This window comes from Microcaecilia unicolor, chromosome 1 (genome assembly GCF_901765095.1).
Source record: "Microcaecilia unicolor chromosome 1, aMicUni1.1, whole genome shotgun sequence".
Classification (NCBI taxonomy): Eukaryota; Metazoa; Chordata; class Amphibia; order Gymnophiona; family Siphonopidae; genus Microcaecilia; species Microcaecilia unicolor.
This window is the reverse complement of record NC_044031.1, coordinates 209422022-209442323: the sequence shown is the minus strand read 5'-3', so window position 1 is coordinate 209442323 and position 20302 is coordinate 209422022. Positions and strand designations below refer to the sequence as shown.

The window sequence follows — 20302 nt, the reverse complement described above, 5'->3', positions numbered from 1 at the left end:
CTCTCTGCCCTGCTCTCTCTCCATGTCTAGTAATCCTCCTCTCTCCCCCCATGTCCAGCTACCCTCCTCGCTGCCGCTTCCTCCCCCCTCCTCCCCCCTCCATGCCAGGCCCCCTGCACTGACATGAGAGCGCTCCTCACATCCGTGTGAAAGTGCTGCAGGCAGTAGCAGATCGCTCTGCTTCTGCCTGCAGCGCTTCCACACGGAGGTGAGAGGCACTGTCATGTCAGTGCAGGGGGGCGGCAGCGGCGATGACGTCGGGGATGGGGAGGGTGGAGGTTGGTGTGCCGGCGATGTTGCTTCGTCTCCAGGCTGCAGTGGCAGCGGCAGTTTCCCTCTGTTCCGCCCTCTGACGTCATCACGTCTTGGCGCGAGGGCGGGACAGAGAGGGAAGTTTCTACTGCGCATTTGCGGGTGAGTTGGTCACTTCTCATATGTTTGATAGATATATAAAAAATTCATTATGTATAATTTTTGTAATGCAATAGATTTATGTAGAAAGGATAATGGCTACAGATGGTTCACTTGAGGTTTTCTGTGTAAAATTAAGATTGCATTGTAAAATTAAGGTTTCTGTTATGTTTCAAATTTCTTACTTTGTTGATTGAATACAATTTTTTTTCCTAAATGAATTACAAAATACAAACAGTAACTAAAGCATATATATTTAAAACATAAAACAGACCCCACCCCCCACCCCCAAGATATCAGCTGAGTACTTGTTACTTAGTGATTAACTTTTTTTTTTTCTTTAGGTCAGTGGTTCTCAACCCAGTCCTTGGGACACACATAGCCAGTCAGGTTTTCAGGGTACCCACAGTGAATATGCATGAGATAAATTTGCATGCCTTACCTACATTGTATGCAGATGTATCTCTTGCATATTCATTGTGCGTATCCTGAAAACCTGACTGACTAGGTGTGTCCTGAGGACTGGTTGAGAACCCCTGCTTTAGGTTGATGACTATATCTATGTAGAGTATAAAGAGTGAAGGAACTAATGTAGAAGCATAACCTCAACTAATGCTGGACAGGCACTTTTTATAATCCAAGAGCTCCAAACACAGTGATTTTCTGTCTTCACTCTGGGCCATAACTAGTGTTTTCTTAACTGTATTTTGTTCTGTGATGATGTGAAGGTCTAAAAGAACCTTCTCCAAGGACAAACGAAACAGTCTTACCACGTGTGGGTGACATCACCATTTGAGCCCCAGTACAGATGCTGCCCAGCGTTCTGTAGTTTATAGCCTTTGGCAGGTCCCCACTTCGTATGTATGAGCACCTTCCTGCCTGCCTGAGTTGCACTGGGCCTATATTTTCACTTCTTCTGTGGAGTAGTAGTGATGTCTTCAATTACTGTAGCAAGACTTTTCTCTCGTTAGAGAGATTTTTGCCTTCTGACCTCTGTCTCTCCTCTGTGAGTAGTTCGGGACATCTCTCTTATTTTTGTACCTCTCCTGTCTTTTTTTTTTTTCCTTAAGTTTTCAACCTTTTTCAATTTCTTTATTTTTCCTCGACTCCCAACTGTGTTAGGCCTGCACTCCCAGCCAGAACTTCTTAAAAAAAACAAAAAACAAAACATTCTTTTACAATTGAGCCATTCAATTTTGCTGCAGCTATTTTTCCCACTATATCCCAGAAACTACTACTACTTATCATTTCTATAGCGCTACTAGACGTATGCAGCACAGTCCCTGCTCGACAGAGCTTAAAATCTAATTAGGACAAACAGGACAAATAAGAGATAAGGGAATATTATTGAGGATGATAAAATAAGGGTTCTGAACAAGTGAATAAGGGTTAGGAGTTAAAAGCAGCATCAAAAAGGTGGGCTTTTAGCTTAGATTTGAAGACGGCCAGAGATGGAGCTTGACGTACCGGCTCAGGAAATCTATTCCAGGCATATGGTGCAGCAAGATAAAAGGAACGGAGTCTGGAGTTAATGGTGGAGGAGAAGGGTGCAGATAAGAGAGATTTACCCAGTGAACGGAGTTCCTGAGGAGGAGTGTAGGGAGAGATGAGTGGAGAGGTACTGAGGAGCTGCTGAGTGAATGCACTTATAAGGCAATAAGAGGAGTTTGAACTGTATGCGGAAACGGATAGGAAACCAGTGAAGTGACTTGAGGAGAGGGCTAATATGAGCATAACGACACTGGCGGAATATTAGTCGTGCAGCAGACTTTTGAACAGATTGAAGAGGAGAGAGATGGCTAAGTGGGAGACCTGTGAGAAGCAAGTTGCAATAGTCTAAACGAGAGGTGATAAGAGTGTGGATGAGGGTTCTGGTAGTGTGCTCAGAAAGGAAAGGGCGAATTTTGGTGATTATAGATAAAGAAACGACAGGTTTTAGCAGTCTACTGAATATGTGCAGAGAAGGAGAGGGAGGAGTCGAAGATGACCCCGAGGTTACGAGCTGATGAGACAGGAAGGAAGAGAGTGTTATCCACAGAAATAGAGAATGGGGGACGAGGAGAAACCTGTAGATGGCTTTAAACGGTGCGCAGACTGCGTTAGGACCATGTCTGTGACTGACCCACATATGTGCCTAACCTGTCTAGGCCTTGATTAATTGTTCTCCTCCTTGTCATCAAGCAGATGAATCCATTACGAATGGGTTGTGTCCACCTACCAGCAGGGGGAGATAGCACTGAAAAACCATAGTGCCTCTTGGCCAGCTAGCTCCATCTGCCTCTCAGTATTCTCTATCTCCCCAGCAGGGTTGGATGCAGCTTATTCAGCTCCTTCAAAAATCTGCCTGGGGTGGCTCCTGGGCGTTTGCCAGTTGTAGCAGGGGTGTTGTGGCTATTGCAGCTTCACTTTAAAGGCACATAGGTTAGCCCTTTCCCTGCCTTACCCTTCCCCCTATGTGGATTTAGGCATATAGGTTTGCCCTGTCCCTGCCTTTCCCACACTCTTCTATGTGGATGCAGGCACATTGGTTCGTCCTTTCCCTGCCTTTCCCACTCTCCTGGACCTCCGGAGTGCCTCTGTAGCTGTTGCCTCTAACTTTCCTCAGAGCGTTAAAAAAAACAAAAACGTGACGTGCTTGTTAGCGCTGCGATTCTGAGGCTTCCTTCTGTCTGTGCAGTGTGACCGGAGCTCTGTGACTCGGTCTGGTGAGGTAAGAGAGTCTTGTAGCTCCTCCGGGGAGGGCCCACAATCGAGGTCGTTTTGGCGCGAATCCGCCATTTTGAAATTTTCTACCATTCTCGGCGATGGCTGCGGAGGTTGTTAAGCGCTGTTCACGTTGTGGCAAGCGCAGATCCGCAAATCGTGCTCTTCAGACGTCAGGGCCGGCCCGAGCATGGCGAGCGAGGTTTCTTCCTGCTCGGTGGCGCTGGCAGCGGGCGCCATCTTGGATGCGCCGCATGGCTCGACCCCCGCAGGAGCGAGGGGTCTGAGGCTGGAGGGGAGCCTCGGATGGGTGGCTACCAGAGGAGCTGCTTACCCCGAATTTGAACCGGGAGGCCAGGGTGAGCCTTTCTCCCCTGAGTTTGTGTTGCTTTTACATAAAGCATTCAGGTTAAAAAGAGCTCTGCCGCAGATTTCTGACTCTGCGTTGCTACCTGGTTCCCCTCCAGTGGAGACCGGCCCGGGATTGCCGTCAGGGTTTTCCCCCAGACAGTTGGCCGCAAGACAAGTGCAGAAGGGTAAATTCCCCTTCAGAGAGTGGCGCACCCCCCCCTTTCCCCTCCGTGGTCGGGCTGTGTGGATTCTGAGGGGTCTGGCAGGCCTTCATGGTCCGAAGAGCCAGAGGAAGGTGTAGGATTGCCACTGGATTCGAATGATCCCACTGCGGTTAGGATTTTCCACTGCGAAGAGCTGCCATCGCTTATTTCTGATGCATTACAGGCTCTCTCTATTGAAGATCCTGTGATGGGCGAAGCCTCCTCTGGTAATCCGAAGATGGCAAGTACTAAGAAGCCTGCTCGAGTCTTTCCTTTGCATGACTCCATCCAAGAGCTTATTTCGGCTCAATGGGCTGACCCTGAGGGGCCTTTGAAAGTTGCCAGGGCAGTGGGGCACTTATACCCTCTCAGTGAGGGCACGCTTGGCCGTGCCTAAAATGGATGCCCTAGTCACGGCTGTGACGAAAAAGACTACCCTCCCAGTAGAGGGAGGGGTCGCTCTGAAGGACATGCAGGACAGACGTCTGGAATCAGCAATCAAACGGTCCCTTGAGATTTCAGGCCTAGCTTTACGGGCGTCTGTGTGCAGTTGTTATGCTGCTTGAGCCTGCCTCACTTGTTTGCAACAGGCAGTGGAACAGCCAGGGGATGGAGCAGAGCCCCTTGTGGAGGTGGCACCGTAGATGGTCGGCCTTGTCATTTTTGTCTTGACGCCCTCTGTGTTCTGGTCAGAGCTTTGGCTAAACAGTTGGCGGTGGCCACTCGCCGCCTTCTATGGCTAAGGCATTGGGCGGCTGACATGGCCTCCAAGCAAAGGTTGGTGGAGTTGCCCTTCCAGGGCCTTCTCCTATTTGGTGAGGAATTGGAGAAAATGGTTAAAGGCCTGGGGGAAACTAAACCCCAGTGCTTACCCTAGGCCGCGGCCTTCTTCCAAGGGTCAGTTGGTTCCCTCCTCTTCCAGACCTTGCTTCCGTGAAGCTAGAAGGTACCGCCTTGCCTTTTGGCCTCGCCACAGCTCCCCGAACCTTTTCCAAGGTAGTGGTGGTAGTAGCTGCCTTTCTCAGGCGAGAGGGTATCCGGGTTCACCAGTACCTCGACGACTGGCTCATCAGAGCAGACTCTGCAGAAGAGAGTCATCGTGTAACAGCCAGAGTGGTCTCAGTGCTTCAATCTCTGGGCTGTGCCGTCAATATACCCAAAAGTCACCTGACCCCTCAATCTCTAGAATATTTGCGGGTCCGGTTCGACACAGCCTTGGGGTTTGTCTTTCTACCTGAGCCAAGGCGGTGCAAGCTTCAGAACAAGGTCTGTCTGCTCCTGAGGATGCCTCGCCTGCGAGCTTGGGACATAGTCCAGCTGTTGGGGTCGATGATGGCCACCTTGGAAGTGGTGTCATTGGCGAGAGCTCATCTGAGACCTCTGCAGTGTTCCCTGCTTCAACGATGGTCTCCAATATCTCAGGATTACCAGCGCAGACTCACGTGGCTCCCTGCGGCCCGGCTCAGTATGGAGTGGTGGCTCTCTGACAGCATGCTGAGGCGAGGAATGCTGTTAGCGCTTTCCGATTGGTGCCTGGTGGTAACAGATGCCAGCCTGCAGGGCTGGGGGCACATTGCCAGGGAAGGCATGCCCAGGGTCTCTGGACACCCGAGGAGTCGGAGTGGTCCATCAATCACTTGGAGTTGAAAGCAATATTCCAGGCGCTTCTGGCCTTTCACACAACCCTGGAGGGAGTGGCTGTCGGAGTTCTGTCGGACAATACGACAGCAGTGGCCTACATAAATCGACAAAGCGGCACTCAGTGAAGGGCGCAGGCCGCCCAGATTTGCCACTGGGCCGAGCTACGTCTGCAGTTTGTCAGCAGCTCACATTGCAGGTCAGAGCAACGTGCAAGCCGATTATCTAAGCAGGCATCAAATCGACCCAGCGGAGTGGGAACTGGCAGACGAAGTGTACCTTCAGATCTTTGCCAATGGGGGACACCTGTAGCGGATCTTATGGCGTCAAGCGCAAATGCCAAAGTCCCGTGGTTTACAGCAGACGGAGAGATCCTCGCTCGGTGGGGTTGGATGCCTTGGCTCAACCCTGGCCTCAGGGCCTCCTGTATGTGTTCCCTCCGTGGCCCTTGATAGGGCGAGTACTCCTGCGGATTCGGCTACATCAAGGAGAGGTGGTTCTCATTGCCCCAGGCGGCCGTGGTATGCGGACCTCCGGCGGATGCTGGTGGAGGCTCCCCTTCCTTTGCCTCTGGTACTGAACCTGTTGTCACAGGGGCCGGTAACCACGGAGGACGCCTGCCGCTTTGGTCTTACAGCATGGCTCTTGAGAGGGCGCAATTGAGAGACAAGGGCTATTCCAACAAGGTCATCTCCACTCTCCTTCAGGCCCGCAAGCGTTCCACTTCCGTTGCCTATGCTCGGATTTGGCGCCAGTTTGAGGCTTGGTGTGCTGCTAAAGTGATTACACCCATGCGGGCTTCTGTCTCGCTGATACTTGACTTTTTGCAGAATGGTTTACAAAGGCTTGGCCTATAATTCCCTGCGTGTTCAAGTTGCAGCCTTCGCATGTTTCGGGGGAAGGTGGCTGGCCTCTCCCTGGCTGCTTATCCAGAGGTGGCACAGTTTCTTAGAGGGGTGCTTCGGCTCCGTCCTCCCGTGCGGGCTCCGTGACTGGCCTGGAACCTGGGGTTAGTTTTAAAGGCCCTTCAGTGTTTTTGCCCTTCGAGCTGCTTAGTCGAGCTTCGGAGAAGGATGTGACCCTAAAGATGGTCTTTTTGGTTGCCATTACTTCGGCGAGACGGGTGTCTGAGCTCCAGGCGCTGTCCTGTCGAAACCCATTTCTGCATTTGCACCTTCTAGATGTGCAAAGGGCTCTGTTGCAGTATCTGCGCATGTCAAATGCTTTCAGGACCTCTGATCATCTTTTTGTTTTGTTGTCAGGTCCTCGCAGAGGGTCTCCAGCATCTAAAGCTACTCTGGCTCGTTGGCTCAAAGGAGCTATTTTTTTTCAGTATATCTGCTGTCTGGCCGGCCTCCGCCTGAAGCCTTTAAGACATATTCCACAAGAGCGATTTCCTCTTCTTGGGCTGAAACTGGAGCACTCTCTCTTCAAGAGATATGCAGTGCAGCGACATGAGCTTCTAAGTTCTCATTTGCCCGACATTACAACAGGCTGGATGTGGCTGCCAGGAGGGATGCACATTTTGGAGCACAAGTGCTGGCGCGTGGTGTGGCCTGTTCCCACCCTACCTAGGGATTGCTTTGATACATCCCATTCATAATGGATTCATCTGCTTGATGACAAGGAAGGGAAAATTAGGTTCTTACCTTGGTAATTTTCTTTCCTTTAGTCATAGATGAATCCATGAGCCCGCCCTGATTGATTGATTTTTATTTTTATTACATTTGTACCCCGCGCTTTCCCACTCATAGCAGGTTCAATGCGGCTTACATATTATATACAGGTACTTATTTGTACCTGGGGCAATGGAGGGTTAAGTGACTTGCCCAGAATCACAAGGAGCTGCCTGCTGTTTAGGGTTCAGTTTTTCCTGTAGATATGTTCCCTCATTGGGAGAAGTTGGAAAACAGTCTTCACGATTTCTGTTCTGGGGCGTTCATTCGCTGTGAGGAAAGTTCATGTTATTCTACTTTGCGGTGTAACACTGCTTTGGAAGCTTCAAATACTGAGAGGCAGATGGAGCTAGCTGGCCAAGAGGCACTATGGTTTTTCAGTGCTCTCTATCTCCCCCTGCTGGTAGGTGGACAGAACCCACTCGTAATGGAGTCATCTGCTATGACTAAAGGAAAGAAAATTACCAAGGTAAGAACCTAATTTTCCCGTCTTGATGTTGGGGTCCAGTCATCTTTGATGCTGACACAGAGAACTTGCGTGGACTCCTCTTTGTCCTTGTTGGCAATGAGGGAATCCAGTGTTGTGCATTGAGTGAAGGTGAAGAAGCACCAGCATTGGTCCTCTTTGAAGCACAGTGCTAGGAACTCTGGGGCCACCAGCATTGCTGGTACCCGACAGGCAGATGCAGCTTTCGCCTTCCCATGAGAAATATTTTACTGAGTTGGAGTCAGACTGCTCTTGGGGATCTGAGGTTGAGTTGGAGGCCCTCCTAAAGGAGAGGTCCCTTAGCCTACCTTTGAAGCCCCCCCCCCCCCCCCCAAAAAAAAAAAAAACCTCTGGAGGAGTGTGTTGATTTTTTTTTTTTTAAAGGAAAATGGCGAAGTCCATTCTGTTTAAGTTGGAGGTCGAGGACGAGCCCATGACCATAATGTTGGGTGTTCTTGACTATTACTGTCCCCCACATGAGACAGTGCCCATTCACAACATCCTTAAGAATGCGAAGATTAAGAATTGGGAGACCTCACTCTCTGTGTAGGTTATACCTGAGAAGGTGGACTCTTATGTATAGAGTCCAGAAGGCTCCCATATTTCAGAAGCCACAACTTCAGCAGTATTTTATGATGGTTGAATCCACTCTCAAAAAAGTCAGAAGTTCGAGGACCCATGCCTCGGCTTCCCCAGGCAGGGATGCTTGCACTCTGGAATCTTTTGGAGGAAAGTCCCCCCCCCCCCCCCCCAAGGTGGAAGAGGTGACAGATCTAATAAAGAAGAGAGCAAATACCATCAAGTCCCTTTCTCAGTTCACTCCGTCTGCAGCCTCCACTTCTCAGAGGTTTGCAGGCAGACGTTGAGAGTGCCTACTCCTCTCAAAGGTGTAGGTTCACTCCATCATTCCATCCCCCTCAGCAGGCCTAACCTCCATGCTTCACCCTTGGTGGCGGCAGCAGCTCCAAAAGCTCCAGGCAGCTCCCTAGTCTAAGCAGGCATTGAACTTTTAACTTGCTTCAGCAGATCATAGCTGGTAAAAGTATCTATCTTGGACAACCTACTGGTAGAGAAGCTGAATTATTTCTAAGAAAGGACGGCCCTTGTAATCTTGGTCCAGTAGGGTTACACCCTCAATTGGAGTTAATCTCCTCCAAATTTCCCACCGAGAGTGTCAAAATTCATCTCTCAGCACAAGGATGTGCTCGCAGAGGAACACTCCTCCCTTCTAAGGGCCCATGTGTTGAAACCCTTCCCATCAGGGAAGAAGGGATTCTATTATAAGTACTTCTTGTGTTCAAAAAGATGATTTTTTTTTTTTTTTTTTTTTGGGGGGGGGGGGGGGGGGGGTTCTCATCCTAGATCTAAGGACCTTGTACAAATATCTGGTCAAAGAAAAGGTCAGGATGGATTTCCATAGGCACCCTTCTTCATATGATTCAGAAAAACAATTGTATGCTCATACATACATCCAGATACTTACTTGCTGTGACTAGAACTTATGTCAGATTTTGAGTGGAGAAACATCACTAGCAGTATCATGTTCTGCTATTTGGCCTTGCGTCCACTCCGAGTGTTCACAGTATACTGTACCTCGCTGTAGTCTTAGCATCACTACGTAGACTGGGAGTGCATGGGTTTCTGTATCTGGATGATTGGCTGGAAAAGAGCACCTCAAAGGAAGGTGCTCAAGAATCAATGCAGAGAACAATTCATGTGCTGGAGCTACTAAGGTTTATTATCAACTACGCCCCAAGTCCTGCCTGCTCCTAGTGCAGCAGTTGGAGTACAGTGGAGCCCTGCTAGGCATGGTCCAGGATCAAGCCTATCTCCTTCAGGTCCAGGCAGATGTTCTCATCTTTCTTGCCGTTCAGGTTCAGCACAGCCAACAGGTTCCAGCTCAACAGATGGTTGTTGGGCCACATGGCCTCCACATTGCACGTCACACCCACCGTTCACCTCCACTTAAGAAATGTCCAGTGGTGTCAGGCCATAGGGAGTCTTGCAGATGGCTTCCCCAATATCTCTTGTAGGTTTTTCTGCTGTATTAGCTTCATTTTACTGCATTGGCGTCTGCCTCTGTGGTCCGTTGTAAGCCACATTGTGCCTGACACTGTTGGGAAACCGTGGGGTACAAATGAGATAAATAAATAAACCAAAGTTGATGGTTGCTTCTCTGGCGGGCGATTCAAACCAGTTAGACTCTGGGACTTTTCTGCATACCAGCCTCCAGTCCTTGACCCTCTCAGCTTAGATATTGAAAATGTAGAATTTGCATCTCTTCAGCTGCCTGAGGGTGTCTCCAGAATCCTACCGGCATCCAGGAAAGATGGTTTATTTATCACTTATTAGACCACTTTTAACACAATGTATATCAAGGCAGAGTGCAAACAATATCTAAAAACAAAAGTTAACAAAAAATTTAACATAAAATTGATAGAAAAGGAATGCCAGAATTTAAAAGAGACAGAGGATAGTAAAATCTAAGAAACAAGACATAAAGCAGAACAAATATCAAAGCTATCACCTGTTATCCCTGTAGGCAACTCATGCGTCTGTTAAAGTAAAAACCTGTTTTAAAAAGATGGTCTTAATAGCAGTTTTAAATTTAACATAAACACCAAGAAGTGCTATACTTTTAAATGGAGGCTGTTTACCATCTGCTGTCAGGGCACAGCCCTAGATCCTCTCTTGATGTACACAAAAACTGCTTCAGGCCTAGTAGCGGATACACAGAATTTCATTGGAATAGAATTGTTCTCCTCACGCATCCTTCCATCTTAACAAGTCGTTTGTTATTCCAACCTCAAGTGAGGTTTTGCACACCTTGGACTGCAAGAGAGCCTTGGCCTTCTATCTGGAGTGGACTAAAGCCTGTAGACAGTCCATCCAGCTTTTTGTTTCTTCTGACCCAAACAGTATGAGTGTAGCCATTGATAAAAGCGCTTTGATCAGTAGCTTAGCCGACTGCATCTCCTTCACTTGCACTCAGGCTGGGCTGACTCATAAGGGTCATGTCACAGCCCACTTGAGGTCACCCTTCATTGAGATGATTTACAGGGCTGCAACATGGTCTTCATTTCACATATTCACCTCTAACTACTTTCTTGAGCAGAATACCTGACACTGTAGTTGGTTGGTCAGACTGTTCTTCAGATTTCATTTGGAGTTTAGAATCCAACTCCATCCTCCTAGATCCATTCTTTTTTTGTTCCAGGCTGCCACTTCATAACAGAGCTATTTTTTTTTTGTTTGTTTTTGTTAATGGATCTTGTTGGTCTTGCTTTTGCAAGTCCCTATTGTCTGTAATTTATTGTTTTTGGTGAGCCTGGTAGCTAGAGATTTCCACATGTGAGAAGACTGTCCTGCTTGTCCTCGGAGAAAGCAAAGTTAGTTACCTGTAGCAGGTGTTCTGTGAGGACAGAAGTGCATTTATTCTCACATACCCTTCTATCTGCCCTAGGAGTTGCGTTATGTTGTTTTTTTTTTATCCAGCAGTGGGTTCTGTGTGACTTGGACAGGTGGGAAGGTACTTGCACATGAGTGGTGGGGCCTGCCAAAGGCTTCTAGAAACTATAGAATGCTGAGCAGAGTCCACGCTGAAGCTCTGTCAGTGATGTCACCCACATGTGAGAATACTTGTCCTCCTGTACGCGGAGAAACCTGCTACTTTACTATATGCAACTCTTGAGCCAAATAGTACTTAAAAACAGTTGCACTCACTATGTATTTCAGGTGCATATGAAGTAGGCTTCTAGGTTTAAACATGCTTAAGAGCACCATCAGTAACTGGGCATATTTGTCATGCTTTTCAGTAAATAGGGAATGAATGCACAGACTTGCATATAGTCCATTGCCAGTTTTTATATTCCATTTCCAGTATTTGTTGGTATCAATTTATGTAAAGAGATGCTGTTTTGTTTTTTTAACCCAGTGGAGGAATAATGCTACCAGGATGTATTGTGGTTTTGAACTCTATTTTTTTTTTTTTTAGAACTGTCATTCATTTAAAGGTGAAACCCATGACCAGTACATGTTGCATTCTCAGAGAAACAGTTGTCTGAAGTTATGTTGTATATACATAAAGGTGTGGGGCTTTTTGTTTTTATTGCTAGATGTTTTGTTTAACTGCTATTTATCCATTTCAAGTAGGCGAACAGCCAAGTCACGAAGCAGAAGCCCTTATTCTTCACGCCGCTCCAGGTCTCGCAGCAGGCTTAGGATGTCACAGTCCCGGAGTCGCCAGTCCAGCATTTCTCCTAGCACACTGACTTTAAAAAGTAGCCTGGCTGCTGAGCTAAACAAGAACAAAAAAGCCAGGGCGGCAGAGGCAGCCAAAGCCAGTGCAAAGGTTTCTAATGCCTCCACACCCACCAAGGGAAATGTGGACAACGTGCCTCCACAGAACAGCTTAAAAGAGTCAAGAAAAGACAAAGTGGGGCCAGTGCCCTCTCCTTCCAACACTGAGGTTTCGAAAAATGGCAAAACCAGAACAAAGGCATCTGTTCAGGAGAGAAAGGAGGATAGTGCATTTGTGGACAAAAATGCCAGCCGGGGAGCACATAAAATAAAAGAGGTTAAACCAGTCACTATTAAACAGGAACCTATTACACCAAAAGAGAAAAGCAAAGTGCGTCCTCAAAGCACAACAGCAGTCAAGGAGAGAGACAAGAATATGGTACTCCTGGCTTCAACACTGGCTTCAACACTGGCTTCAACACTTCCTCCCTTACCTCTTCCTCCAGTTCTTAATGAAGATGCTAACAGGTGAGAGTGAGAAATCCTTTGTTGTAATCTGCAGTTTGTGTCATAGATCTAATGGGAATTTGACTGTTGGCATAGTGTGAAAATTGCTTAATGATTCAATGCAGCAGCAATATCGCTCCCAAATTAAGACTTTAAACATATGGGGATTTTTGGAGTACTTTAAAATTTTCTTTTCTGAAAGCATGCTGGTAGATACTTCACCACTTCATTAGAGGATTAGGAAATGTGCTGGCAATTGAGGAGAGAGAGTTGTAAATGATCAGTTCAGATCCTAGTGGATATGTGTCCATGCTGTAGAGGTAGTCCTAGGTAAGGCTAGGAGCTCCCCAGATGACTGATAACATAGGCACCTAAAATTTTAATCTTTGGCACCCACCCTCAAAAGTGGAATGGTAAAATGACCGTGCTTCCCTGCTCCACTTTGAGACTAGAGAGAGAAGTGTCCTCATCTGGGTGCTAAGAATAGCCTGATGGTGATGCAACCCATGCCTGTTAGATTTCTGCAGAAGCAAAGTCAGGGACAAGAAATATCAGTACATGCACCTGATCTTGTGGTAGATGCTCCTTGCCCCACTGCATTAAAGTGGAAGTAGACAGGAGAGCATAGAGAAATAGGGACCATACACTTCATCCATTCTATCTTTACTCATCACCAATTTACTAAGATGCCTCTGTGATCTAAAGAAGGTGAAATGGGAGAAAGTGTAGAGTTTCAGCTTATTATTTTTATTTATTTTTTACTTGATACATTGAAATTTGTGGGGTTTATTTCCAACCCTGATTATAAAGGATAATTTCTTATCATCCCTGCTAGACCAGTCCAGACCTACAAGTTAAGTTCCACTGTTAGCAGATGGAGGTAGAGATACTGAACTATTCCAGTGACATCACTGCCCGTAACATACCAAGGGCGGGGTGGTGGGGGTGATCTGTCCCAGGTGCAGGCAGCAAGGGGGTGCAAAGAGCAGTTGCGTGGCTGTCGGCTCCGCTGTTTCTCTACCCCCTCTAACATTAGCAACTGCTCTGTGCACCCCCTTGCTAGGGGGAAGGGTGGTGGTGGTGACGTGCCTTGGGGGGGTGGGGGGTGGTGATACATCTCGGGGGTGCGCAGTGGCGACCCATCCCGGTTAGCAAGCTAGGTACGCCACTGATTACCGCTGTAAGGGCTGGTGCAGCCTGGAATATTCCAGTATTTCTCTACCTTCAGCGGATAATGTAGGTGGATTTTGGCTGGTGCAACAGGCCCTAGGCCTGACTCCCCAAAAGTAGTCCACAGCCTGCTGTTCTTGTGTTTGGGTGTGGTGACCTTGCTCCTGGGGTTCGATCCACAGACCTTACCCCAGTAGAGCCAGGATGTACTAGTCCTCCTTTGCTTCAAGCTTTAGTGGCATTTCTGGGGGCACTGGAGTGGTGTAGGACAAAGGGGAGGGTGTCAGGACGATTCCATCAGGGGAGGCATGGGAGGACTCCGAAGCCTTTTTAGACTCGCAGTCCATGGGGGACTCTGAGTATGAGGCTCCCCTGTCTTGAGAAGCTGAGGAAGAGCAGTCCTTTATGATCCATTTTTTGGTGAGCGGTGATGTCTGTGACGAGGTTACTAAAGCCTATGCTTCAGACTCCGGCTGTGGACCCTGTAGAGGGGGATCCGCTGTTGGAGGGGCTCGCTGGACCCCCTATGCATTTACCTCTTCACAAGGCTCCTTTTCCATTATGTCCCAAGGATCAGTCCAAATGGGTTTGGACCATCTGCCAGCAGGTGGAGTTAGAGAACTCTGAGTTGTGCTTCATAAGTCCCTGTGCTTAGCAATCATGCTAGTATTCTCTATCTCCAGCAGTCGAGATAGTAGCACCTATGCGCTGTGGTGACTTCTTTGTGGCCTCCTGTAGTTCTTGCAGGTTCAGTTGAGTTTGGGGTTGAGAATATCATGTGCCTCAGATGTAAACATAGTGGTCTAGGTTTCTCCCTGCTTCCCCGTTGCCACTTTCTACCTATCTCTGGAGTACTGGGAGGTTGCTTCGACATGTGCTGGGGGATGGTGTTTCTCCTGGAGGAGTGAGTAGAGAAGCTCTTGGTGCAGACATGTTGCTTGTGCGAGTTTCTGCAGCCCTTGGTCTGGGACTACTTGCAGCTCCTAGGCTCCATGGCTGTGTTTTTGGAGGTGGTGCCTTGGACAAGTGCTCATATACACCCTCTGCAGTGGGCCCTTTTATCCCAGTGGGCTTTGGCCTCTCAGGACTTCAGTCTTCCACTTAAGCTTACACCCAAGACCAGGCTCAGTCTGGCCTGGGTAGGGCAGTCCAGTGAACATATTGAGAGGTGCCTCTGGATTCTCCTTGGTCAGTGCTGGTCACCATGGATGCAAGTCGTGGCTAGAAAGCTCACTTTCTGGGACGAATAGCAGAAGGCTCCTGGTACAGCCAGGAGATGTCTGGTCTATCAACCTTTGGAAATCCAGGTTGTCTGGTTTGCTGTGCTGGAGTTTCAGCCACTCCTGGAAGGGAAAGAGATCAGGGTCATGTTGGACAGCGCAACGGCTGTAGTGTACATGAACATGTAGGGCGGGGCCTAGGGTTGTGCTTACCCTGGGGATGATGGGCGTCTTCCACTGGGCAGAAACACATCTGCAGGCTTTCAGCGGTCCATATTGCAGACAAGAACAGTGTGCGTGGACTTTTTCAGTCATTATCTTCTGGATCTTGGAGAGTGGGAGCTGGGACAGCAGGCTTTTCAGCTCATAGTGGACCGCTGGGGGCCTCTTCAGTTCGTTTTGATGGCTTTTCAAGCTAATGTGAATGTAGATTACTTCAGTCGATGGAGGGACCTGGCTTGGTCAGTAGCGGAGCTGCTCTGTGTTCCCTTTTTGGTCTCTGGTGGGCCAAGTGTTGTGCAGGATTGCGTGTCATCCTCCTTTGGTCTTGTTGGTGGCAATGGATTGGTTCCACAGACTGTGGTACGCAGATCTCCAGCGTCTGCTGGTAGGTGACCCTCTTCGTCTGTCCAAGGTTTGGGGGCTCCTTTAGCAGGGGCAGGTAGATATGAAGGATCCAGTTCCCTTTTGGCTTACGGTGTGGCCATTGAAAGACAATGCTTAGAGAAACACAGGTTCTCACCTGCAGTGATTGCTACCTTGCTACGGTCCAGGAAGACCTTTACAGCCCTGGCTTATGTCTGGGTCTGGTAGGTTTTGGAATCCTAGTGCATGGAGCCGGCTGTATCCCCCTGGAGTGCTCCATGTTCATGACATTTTGGTGTTTGAAGCAGGGCTTGGAGCAGGGGCTCACCTTGAGCTCCCTAAGGGTTCAGGTGGTGGTGCTTTCCAGCTTTTGGGGGAAGATGAAGGGGAGATCTCTCTGACTCTGCACAGGGAGGTGGTTTGATTTTTGAAGGGAGTTGGCACACTTGTGCCCTCTGGTTCTTACTCTTTGGGGCCTCAGTTTGGTTTGGGCATGGTAGAGGATCTCATTCAAGCTTTTGTGCTCAGCTTCCATCAAGGACCACACACTCAAGATGGTTTTTCTGGTAGCGATCATCTCTGCTTGGAGGTTCTTGGAAATTGAGGCCCTATAATGCCAGTAGCCGTATCTGGTCACTTGGCTTCTTTAAGTTCTACTTTCTTCCTTGGAATGACCTGGATAGGCCATTTTGTCTTACTAAAGTGGATACCCTGGTCATGATGTCCAAGAAAACCCCTACCCCAGTGGAAGAGGGTTCGGTTCTTAAGGACGCCCATGAAAGGAAGGTTGAGCTGCTCTTCAAACAAACCTTTGCTTCCTCGGTTATTGAGATACCAATCTTGGTTTGTGTGGGGTATGTCTCCAGGGCTCACCTGTGCTGGATACAGCAATTGCCAGAATCTTCAGAGGTGGTGCACTTGGATCAGGGCTGCATTTTTGGCAGATGCTGTCTTGTGATCTTGGCCAAGAGTCCTCTTGTTCCCTGGCTTTGGTGGTGGTTCTGGAGATTTGTTATGGCTAAGAAACTGTGTAGCCAATTCAGACTCTAAGGCCAATTTGAGTATGTTTCTCTTCTTAGGACACTTTCATTTTTTAGAGAGAACTCGAAGAAATGAACTCGAAGGGCATGGACTTCGGAGAGGATCAAGAATTGGGCGTCTGTGTGCTGGGGAGGGGTTGGCGGAGCAGCAGGATCAAGAACTTGGAATCTGTGTGTGTGTGGGGGGGGTAATGCAGGTGGGAACAGGTGCATCTGTGTGCTTTGGTGGGGGAAAGGAGACCTGGATGTCTGCTGTGGGAATGGGATAGGGAGAGAGCTGTTGCATCTATGTGCCATAGGAGGGAGGGAGAGCTTGGGTATCTTATATGCGGGGGTGGAGGGAAGGGGAATGAATTAGGAAAGGAGAGATCTGAGTGTCTTTGCTGGGTTTTAGGAGCTGGTGAGGGATGTGCAGTTAGAGGAGAGAGAACTGGAGAAGAAGTATAGAGAAATTCAAGTTTGGGAGTGGTCATTAGACAACTATGTGGAGGAGTGTATGCCACAGCAGGTTATATGGGTGGTATTTTATTTATTTAGATTTTGCTCACACCTTTTTCAGTAGTAGCTCAAGGTGAGTTACATTCAGGTACACTGGATATTTTTCTGTCCCAGGAGGGCTCACAATCTAAGTTTGTACCTGAGGCAATGGAGGGTTAAGTGACTTGCCCAAGATCACAAAGAGCAGCAGTGGGATTTGAACCAGCCACCTCTGGTTTGCAAGACCGGTGCTCTAACCACTAGGCCACTCCTCAGCTATGGGGGTTTGTGTGCTGTGGGGAAGGCAGAGAGCAATATGAAGGTTTGTGGGTACGGGGGCAGGGAATAGAGAAATTGGAGGGTATCAACTCTGGAAAGGCAGCCCACAATGAGCTATCTTAGGAGGATATTTGATGTGCTAGCAACTGCAGAAGTGGCCCATAAGAGGCAGCATTACTGAGGAGATTCTCCAGCAGCACTGTTGGTAGGATCAATTTACATTTTTTTAAAAATCTGGATTTTTTTAGGGGGGGGGGGGGTGAGAGATGGGGAAAGAGGATGAGAAGCTATTGCTGGGAGCGAGGATGTGACAAGGCTGCTGGGAGGGGTGGCTGGGTAGGTGATGGAAACTGTAGGCTGCAGTTGCTGTGAGTTGGTGGGCTAGGTGTTGGGGGCTGCTGGGGGTAGGTGGGCAATGGAGAAAGGCTAAGACTACAGCTTTTTTTTGGAGGGAGGAGGGACGTAGGTGGGTGTGTGTACTGTCCCACCCACCCACAGTAGCTTTAGCTTCTCTTCCATTGCCCCAGCAACCACAGCCTAAAGCCTCTCTCCATTGCCAGATATGCTGTAGGTGGGTGAATGATGGGGAGAACATAGATTCTTATCCACTTCTTCCCTGCCACTTCATCCATTCTATCTTAACTCATCATTAACTTAGTAAGATGTCTCTGTGCATCACCTTGAGCACATTATTTATGTGCATAAATAAAATTCCAGTTGTTCCAAGTCTGGCCTCTAGATTTCTTGGCTGGCTCCTAGATCCATTGTCGAGCCCTGCCTTAATGACAGCCTAAGAGTTGAATGAGCATAAAATGAAGCATTCACTAGGGAGTAGTTTGCACCGCAGCAGGATTGAGTCAGCTTGCTGGGACTAAATGGGGAACACTATATATTGTTAATGCATGTGTGCATAGATACTGTGTTGATTACCTTTTATCAGCTCTATATGTTTTCTTTAAACAACATTAGTTGTGTTTAGAGATGGGTTTCATTGACTGTATTTTGTTTAAACTTTAACATTGGTGAGCGTTATTCTTTTTAACATTTCTTGATATGAATAAACAGCAAAGAGGTTTTGCCATCTGAAAACAGATACTAATGTTGTGCAGACTTAAATATGATATCAGGAAATGAGCAGTCAGTGTATTGGCTACTTCCAAAACGCATTCCTATTCATAGCATGCTGTGCGTGGTCATGCTTGTCAGATAGATTAAAACAGTCAAGATAATTGTCTTACCTCTTCCTAATGGCCAGATTTTCAAAACTCCGGTGCTATTCAAAACTGTGCCGGAATATACCACCATTAGAGTGCCGCAAATGAACTTCCCAATGCTTGGTGCTAATGGATGCAAATTTTATGCACCTTGTTTGTGCTGAGCATTGGGAAGAAAGGAGGGGGAAATGTGCCCAGCACATGCACACAAGACCTATAAGAAGGCGCTGGGGTTCTCTACTAGCCAAAGGGAGATACTGCACATATGAAGAAAACTTCCACAAGAGAAGGAAATAGCAGACCTGGCTTGGATACAGGTTTTATTTAAACTTGTTTTCTGTAATGATTCTTCTTTTTATATACAACTCCCTCTGTACAGCCCTTCTCTCTCTTTGCCACTGGGTTTGCTTTTTTTTTTAAGATCCTGGCGGTCAGGAGGGCTATGCTATGTGGTACGGAGGGGAGCAACTGCCACCAAGGTCTGGGCCCACAAATTACCTGTTTGGTTACCGTAATGCTAGCTCAGAGCTGCCGTAGGTTTCCGGCATTATGGACGCTCTCATTTGCCGCGCTGCACGCTGAGTATTAGAGGGAATAAGTAATTTCCTTATTTGCATCTTTTTGTCTAAGATTTGCATTCTTGGGCATGCTCGTTATTCCCCATGGTGCACTGGCAAACGTGGGTGCTAGTCTGGCGCTAATGGCCTCTAGTGCCCACATTTGCTTCTAGCATCAGGGCCTTGGTTTTTGAGCCACGAAGGCAGATTAAAACATAGAAGATTTGATAGCAATGAATAGCAGTCTTAAAATAGCTAATACCCCCATCACTTTTTTTTTTGTTTTAAAGAGCAGAATTCATCTACTTGATATCAGCAATCATCTTAGTGTCTTGAGTGATGTCTACTGTCTTTAGTGGCATTTATTGATATTCCCAGAGGTGCCTTTTTAGGGAGGAGTTATATATTGTGTTACACTATTAGATTTGATAGTAAAATACTGAGATCTTGAGAATCTGTTGTGTGTCTGTTTTTAAAGAAGAAATCCAGTCAAAAGCTTTTAAACAACTTTCCTTTTGGTCCCTCACCAGACCAGTCCAGAACCAATGGGTTGTGCATGGCAACTGGAAACTGGAAATAGACCATTCCATTACATAGCTTCCCCACTATTCCAGAGCTTGTGGGATAGTTGTGTTCATCAACCAGCAGCTGGGCATACACATTCTGTCATCTACTGATTCCTCTCTTATTTTCTTTGCCCTAAATTCATTCTGCTTTTCTGGTCTGACCATTATGCACTTCTTTTTAAACTTAAATTTTGTTTTTCCATTAAAAAGGTTCCTAGTTCTGGCTAATGGTCTAGATCTTAGACATATTGAACCAGAGTTGCTTTTTCCTGAACATCCCTGCTGAGCTACATGAAAAACTTCTGGACACACAAGCAACATGCTTATTTTCTGCTCTTATAGCCTGATGTAATAGCCCTCCTTAAGTATCTCCCTGCATCCTCTTGCCAACACAGCCCCTGGTATCCTAGCGGTTTATGCCTTTTGAAGTGTCAGGCGTGTAGGAATGAGCATTTCTGGTGCAAATGTAGGTCCTGTGCTGACCACGAGCTCGGCCAAATGCATCACTGAGAATTCAGTTTTCACCTTAAAAAGGCCAAGGCTGCCTGTTTTCAACACCCTATCTCGTCTGTGATCTCTCTCTCAAAAGAACTTCATTTAGTCTATCAGTGATTGACCATGGCCTTGCATATCACAGATTCACTAGCTATATCCTTGACAGAGGCTGTGGCTTACTGCAGTTCAAAAATCTCCTCTCTTCGAGCCTCACTTTAGTCACAGCCCACTACACCCCCCCCCCCCCCCCAGCTCCTAAAACCTATATCCAAGCAAGGTCTGCTATTTCATTATGTCTCCCTCCTTCTTTCTCCAGTTCTCCTCCTCAGGCTTGTCTTTCCTTTGTCTGGTCTTCTTTTCAGCTCCTTACTTTGGTCTCACTTTCCAAGCTAATGAGGCAAATGAAACCTGTGATCTGTATGCATGATCCGATTCCTTCTACTTGGCTAAGAACCCCAGGTTGAATCTTCTTCCAGCAGTCTTT

At 47.6% G+C, this 20302-nt stretch overlaps 1 protein-coding gene across 3 annotated transcripts in view; it reads left to right on the top strand.

The window, feature by feature from the left end:
- Positions 1-20302, top strand: part of CDK13 (cyclin dependent kinase 13) — a 297924-nt gene that overhangs the window by 45278 nt on the left and 232344 nt on the right. For 2 of the 3 annotated variants that reach the window (XM_030203919.1, XM_030203903.1), the window contains exon 2: positions 11619-12236. In XM_030203919.1, the coding sequence (XP_030059779.1) occupies positions 11619-12236 (618 nt within the window). The remainder of the gene's footprint in view (positions 1-11618; positions 12237-20302) is intronic. The other variant, XM_030203912.1, reaches the window with a different exon arrangement.